The sequence below is a fragment of the Gossypium arboreum genome, chromosome 8 (assembly GCF_025698485.1).
Source record: "Gossypium arboreum isolate Shixiya-1 chromosome 8, ASM2569848v2, whole genome shotgun sequence".
NCBI lineage: Eukaryota > Viridiplantae > Streptophyta > Magnoliopsida > Malvales > Malvaceae > Gossypium > Gossypium arboreum.
In genome coordinates this window covers 132,532,059-132,539,182 of record NC_069077.1, presented here as the reverse complement: position 1 = coordinate 132,539,182, position 7,124 = coordinate 132,532,059, and the positions used below count along the sequence as shown (strand labels likewise).

The 7,124-nt window shown below is 34.5% G+C and overlaps 1 protein-coding gene across 1 annotated transcript; it reads left to right on the top strand.

The window, feature by feature from the left end:
- The first annotated feature begins 223 nt into the window (after nt 1–223).
- LOC108461649 (thioredoxin-like 2, chloroplastic) lies at nt 224–3,342 on the top strand. Its single transcript, XM_017761551.2, has 4 exons — nt 224–785; nt 1,718–1,900; nt 2,320–2,484; nt 2,712–3,342. The coding sequence occupies exons 1-4, from the start codon at nt 561–563 to the stop codon at nt 2,844–2,846; spliced, it is 708 nt and encodes a 235-aa protein (XP_017617040.1). The 5' UTR covers nt 224–560; the 3' UTR covers nt 2,847–3,342.
- The last annotated feature ends 3,782 nt before the right edge of the window (nt 3,343–7,124 follow it).

The following is a 7,124-nucleotide window of genomic DNA, read 5'->3' as shown; positions in this document are numbered from 1 at the left end:
GGCGCATGATGAGTCCTACTCAAATTACATTTATAATCATTTAACTAAACATACCCAAAGAAAGCTTGGGTATTTATGGAGCAACAACGAGGCCCAGCCATAATTAGGCTACCAACCAACAGCTAAAAGTAAATGGGCTGACTACCATAGATCATCTTATTTTATGGCCCAAATTATATTTGAGGCCATTTATTCGTATAAATGAGTTAAAAAAACTGCATCGGTTTCATCCTCCATCAAACTGGTATTTTATATGGTAGAGAACAGTAAACAAAAACGGCGGCGTATCGAAGATGCATACGTGGACGCGTCTTCTTCCAACGAATTACATTCGATCACCTTCTTCAACCCAAAACCAAACTACTATCTCCCTCTCTTACCTGTTGCTCGTCGCTTATCGCATCTCAGCCCTACAAGTTTTTTTGGGTTACCTATTATGAAGTTAAATAAAAAATAAATAGATATTAATAACCCCACTAGTATAAATTGATTTACTTGTATAAAGCCCAATACTTGCTTTTGTGTTTTTTACTTAGTTTTTTGCACTTAAATCTCTTTTGATGGCAGATGCTATTCGATTATTATCATCGTCGTCGTCTTCTTTAATTCATTCGCTGCGCTTCTCTTCGCCTTCACTGCTCACCACTTTCCACTTCGCTTCGAATTATCCACTATTATCTCTTGGACCAACCAATCAGAATTCGGATAAGATTTTTTCTTATTCTTCTTCTATTGGTCTTGCTCCGCTTGCTCTGATTCCCAGAAAACCATCGCTCTCTTTCAAGGTACAATATCCTTCTGTTTTCTGATTTTGAATTTTATTTCAATTCTTTAGCTAAAAACAGGAGTACCCTTTTTCTTAAAATTGTTTCCTTGGCTATTTTCTTTGGTAATGATGGCCTTATTATTTATCGAAGTTCTTTGCTTGTGGAATATTATATTTGAATTAGGCATCTTTCGATTCCATTTCAAGCTGAATTTGGATACTTGGCGTAAAGGTTTTAGCTTTCAGAAATATACTAGTTTAAAAGTTGAAGTTCTCTAGTAATGGCTTTGTGTTGATTTGCTGATTCTTTGGTATTTCTAGCTGCCGATTCCAGGTCAACCATAGAACTGGAAACATTATACTTTTGGTAACGCAAAATTTTCTGATTATATGGCACTTGTCACTTATCAGGGGTTTCTAGTGATGATTTCAATTGAGTTTCAATGGCCAAAAGACAAATAGATAAAGCTATGTTGAGTTTTAGCTAGCAAAAATGGGCAACCTTTAAGTCTTCCTGCTATATACCAGTTTCTCACGCTTGCTTTAAATACCTTTTATTTTAGTTGTAGCTTTAGAACCAAGTTTGTTCTACATCACTTTTTGGATGTTGTAGGCTTGGGGATTAATACCCTCCTCCTTATTCCACTGCAATTTGCTTGACTGGCAACTTGTTTCTCTCTGGCATGAGGTTCTTTTGTACTACCGATGCACCATTTTCTCTGAAAACCCATGCTGATGTATTCAAGTCTCGGTGGTTGCAATGTTATCAATGGCATTCACTTCTTTTAATAGTGGTGGTGTCTTTCCTATCGAATATGGATGAATAAAGTAACCTGTTAATCACCATGTTCTTAGAACATTCTGGTATTGCTGTATCATTTTGAAGAAAACAAATTTGATCAATTTTCCGCTTCGGGAGACAATGGTATTAACCATGTTTCTTTGCTTCAGGTGCATGCAACAGTCGAAGAAACTGAGCAGCCAAAATGGTGGGAAAGGAATGCGGGACCAAATATGATTGATATTCATTCTACAAAAGAATTTATCAGTGCCTTAAGTGAAGCTGGGGATAGATTAGTTATTGTAGAATTTTATGGAACTTGGTGTGCTTCCTGCAGAGCATTATTTCCCAAGGTAAGTCACTTCACTTTTTCATGGTTGTTGTAATATTCCGGTAGGCATATAATTTTATGATCAAGTATCGTGATTGAAAAAAAAAGAATGCTTTTGATTATCACTCCTAGAGGAGGAATTACTAGAAAAACATAGTACAATTCATGTCTTTTAGAGGTCAGAATGTCGCTTTGATGTCAGTGCTGTAAGTATAAAATGGAGCCTGCAGGATACTAGTTGACGAAATGAAGAAAAGAAAAAGAAATTCAAAGAATTATGTTCCTGCACAAAGTATGTTTTCATGTTGGTGTGCTGGAATTTCACAATTGCTTCATTAATTTGGCCAGAATATAGGATATGAGAATAAGGTTTTCACCATGCGAAAACTAAGGCACGGTGCCTAAGAGCATTTTTTTCTCCATTCTTTCTTCTTATGTCAGCTCTGCAGAACGGCGCAAGAACATCCGGAAATTATATTCCTCAAAGTAAATTTTGATGAGAATAAACCTATGTGTAAAAGTTTGAATGTTAAGGTGCTTCCTTATTTCCACTTCTATCGCGGAGCTGACGGACAGCTAGAGTCCTTTTCTTGTTCACTTGCTAAGGTGAGCCATTTCCGCTTTCCTTTTTGTTGATCTCGATGTTTTGACCATAGAATTTATTTCTAAATGATTGCTTGGAAATGGCCTAAATGTGTACATGTTGTTCATACAAATGTGCATCGTTTATATTATCTCTTGTTAGCATAATACTATGAAGAAACACCTAATAAATATCAAATATAAATCCCCTTCTTCTTACTTAATCTGGATGTTCTGAAAATGATGTACAGTTTCAGAAAATAAAAGATGCCATTGAAATGCACAATACAGCTCGATGCAGCATCGGTCCACCCAAGGGAGTTGGAGATCTTAATCTCGAATCTGTCTCTGCTCCGAAAAACGACAAGCCAACTGGTTCAAGTTAAACATGGTGGGGCTAAACCAATTTGTCTATGAACACGCACCAAGTGAAAATTCCTTTGTAAGCCATTTACAAATATTTGCAAACTAACATTTTCATGTAAAAAGAAAAAGAAAAGTTGATGGGAACTCATTGTTGGGATGCATTCTTTGTCTTGTAATGCATGTAAAGTTTAAAGCTTGAATTCTAAATTTCGTTTCTTTAGAAAGTGGATCAAAGAACTGTAACATCCTGCATGTCTGTCATATTAAACTCTCAAGCAAGCTCTCTACTTCAAAGGTTTATTTGCAGAGGTACACTAAGGGCCGCCATCACCTACAAGCTTCTGATGGCTGGCTTCTTTCTCCGTCGAGACAACCTGTCAAAATGCACAGCAGTATGGATGAATGTAGACATGATTCAGTTTACTAACAAGTATTAGATGTCTTTTCATTAATCAATGCACTGTGTAACATTACAATTATTGCAAGTAAATTTAAGTGACAACGAAGTTAATACAATGTAGATTTGTCGCAAATCATTTGTACAGCAACATGTCATGCAAGACTTGCATGTTTAAATGTAAAACTTGGAGAAAGGTAATAATTAAAAACTTCACCAACAGGAATATTAAGAGGCGATCCTGTGAGTTAAATGATTACATCAACAACAGATGTCATTAATCAAGAAAATACATATCTAGGAGCAAATTAATTCTTCTACTACATAAGTGAGCAATTTGACCCTTTTTTAATTTTGAATCAAATAAGTACATGTCTAAATGATGGAAAGATTTCTTGTAGTAGAAAATAAATGAATAATTTAATTTTTATCATAGTCCATGTCAGTTTTATGGTTCATGTTTGAGGTGTAGTTCTCTTTCCCAATAATGTTGTTTCTAAGATTTGAACCTGCGTCTCCCCTTAGAAATGTAACGTGCTTTACTACTCCACCCAACACTCTTGTTGGTAGAATTATTATTATTATTATTATTATTATTATTATTATTATTGCTCACTTTTATAGCAAATAGACTAACTTACAATTTATCCTATAAAACAGGAATCTGTCAGTGAATTTAGGGTGTGTGTTTTCGTTGAAAATAACTTATCTAAAATATTTTTTTATATGAACCCTAAGTTGTAGCCTATTGATTGGATATTTGCCTTTCCCAATAATAGTTTAGGTTTAATTAACAATGGTATTGAAAAAATATTTTCTTGTATTTGTTTCGTGAAAATTAATTTGGTCAGCGAAGAATAAGTCCTTTTTTTAGTTGACTTTTTTTTTTTTGAAAAACTAAATTAATGAAGTGGAAAAGAATCCATATGAATGACATGGTTTTTGTATAAAAAATAACTTAAATCAAGCCAAATATTATTATATTTGTTGAGGAGGTCACCTCCTTCAAGAGAAGTCTTTGAAGTGTCATCTGTCAAGCAGTCGACATTGCTCTCAACAACCAAAGGTATTGTCTCCGTGTCAGGTTTTTGTCCATTGGCCTCCGTAGAGAGCCATGTATGATTCATGGAGGAGGGCAAGTGACTCCTTTAGGAGAAGTCTTCGAAGTGTCATCCATCAAGCAATCGATGCTGCCCTCAATAACCGAAGGTATTGCCAAGTCCAGATTTTGTCCCCCATGTAACAGACTAATTTTCAGTGGTGTCGAAAATAGTTTTTCGAGATCACTAAATCCGACGAGTAAGTTTAAAGTATTTAATAAATTAACATTTATGAGTCAAGTATGGCATCAGAAGTATTTTTGAATTAGTGAATTTTGTGATTAAAAAGAATTTATAAGATAAATTGGGTCAAAAATAAGGTATCGAGACCTCGAATTCATAAACCAAGCCATAAATATTTTTAAAAATATTTATGGAGTGTTAATGAGTTAGTATTAAAGTTTCGTTAGGAAAATTTAACGTTTTGATAGTTAATTAATTAAAAAAGACTAAATTATAAAATGTGCAAAACTTGCTAAAGTGATTAAATAGCTTAAGTGTCTAAAATGGAAGGATTCTAAAGGCAAATAAACCCAAATTATATGGGCTGGACGGTATGGGCAAGGAAATAAGCCAGACGTAACAGCTTGATTTTGGGCCTAGTCGGAACAGTGGTTCCGGAACCACAAATTCGACATAGAAAAATTTATTTTTCTTATATTTTTCTGGTATACGATTTTTAGGAGTGATTCTATGAAAATATTATTCAAAAATTTTGACGTTTGAGCACTCAATTTAGTAAAAAGGACTAAATTACAAAAAGTGCAAAACCTGAGTTCTAGAAGCTAGAGGTGTCTAATTGCTATGAAATTTTAAATTGAAGGTCCCTAGATGGTAATTAGACTATCTGTTAAGTTAGTGGATAAAAATGGACATGAAGTAAGAAAAATTTTAGTGTTGGGCATTTTGGTTATTTGGTAATTAAATGAATTAATAAGCAAATTAAAAGCCAAATTTTGCTCATCTTCTACCCCTTGGCCGAAATTTACAAGAGGAAGACATAGTTGGGTTTTTCAAGCTTCCAAGTTTGATTGTAAGTTCATTTTAGCGCCATTTTTAACGCTCTTTACATTTTTGAAGTCGTTGTAACTCGATCTACCTCTTTCTAGCACTAATTTTAGGTATGATTAAGGTATAGAGTTTGACCCATGTTATACATATGTGTATTTTGATGGCTAATGGTAGAAATGCATGTTTTATGTTAGGAAAATAACTTTTGCTAAGTGATTTTCGGTAAAAATGTAAAAAAGGACCTCTTTATAAAAGTTATAAAATAAGTAGTAAAAGTGTGATTGAGTGGAAAATGTGGGCTGTTATAAGCATGTATATGGTTCGGCTAGGCTTGGGTAATGAAGAAATTCGATGAAAATCATTTTACGAGCATAGGGACTAAATTTTAAAACTGTGAAATATTAGGGCAAACATATAATTTTTCCATAATATGATTTTTGGATTGAATTGAACAATGTGTGTGTTGAATAAGTTAAATTTGTTATTATAGATCAAGATAGACAAGGTTCAGATTTAGATCGGGGGGAAAACAAAGTGTTTGACGATTAGGTCAAATATTACTATTTTTGTACGGAGGTAAGTTCGTATGTAAATAATGCATCGTTATATTTATGTTTTAAATGCTTTAATATTGTATGAATTGTGATTGACTCTTTGGACGTATTCGACAAAGTTTCGATAAGCAAAAATTCCCGATTGAGCCTTAGGAATAGAATAAGATACGAGTGACATGTTACTAGGAACCTATGTGTTTATGTGATCCAGGTGCTGGTCTTGTACATCCTACCAATGGCTGGGTAGTCCAGCATGAGTTGTGGATACCTGATAGTTGTGTGAGTAGAACTGTATAGCTACGTCCTGACTGACAGCTTGTGTAAGCAGGCCCGTGAGTAGCTCGAAAACGAGCCTATATGTATTATGAGATGTGAGGTAGCTTTGGCTACATGTATGACACTTATGCGTAAGATTTCTGAGTATCTGTTAATATTCCAAGTACTCAATAGGAATGACAAAGTTGTGAAAGAATATGGTATGTTACGAGTAGGTACAGGTATGTACGTAAAACTCATACGTAATGAGCCCGATAAGTGATGAACCCTTGGTAAGGTTATGATTGAATAAGTTAAGACTAAAGATTTTGATATCATTCATGTTAATTTTTATCATGCTAATTGTAGTTAGATGTGTGGTTATGATGCTTATTATTTGCATAGAAACTTACTAAGCTATAAAGCTTACTCCTCTTTTCTTTCTCTTGTCTTATAGTGTCACCAAGCTAGCTCGAGGATCGGAGACCATCGGAGATCCACTCACACTATCAACAATTATTTTGGTATAAATGAATTCAACATTTTGAGTTATGGCCTATATAGGGGACTTGGTTACTTTGTTATGTGTCATAATCAATTTGGCCAAATGTATTGGCTTATATTGGGTGAAAGTTCATTTTGTATAAGGCCATTTGAAATTAGATACTATTGGTATGATCAATTTATATGATGACATTTTTTTCATGGATGTGGGAATTTACTTGATTGAGTTGATAAGTATATGATGTTTGTGCATGATAGATGGTAGCATGTGAATGATGTGTTGATGTCTTGGTTGTGGCTGATTTGGTTGTATATAAATGTTTGGATTGGTGCTATGTTGTGTTGTGTAGGTGTGTGCAACAAAGGATGGCAAAATGACTTGGTAAATAGCCTTATTTTTGTCCACACGGGTAGGCACACGGACGTGTGTCTAAGCCATGTGCGAAACACTGCTTGCCCCACGGGCATGTGCTTAGG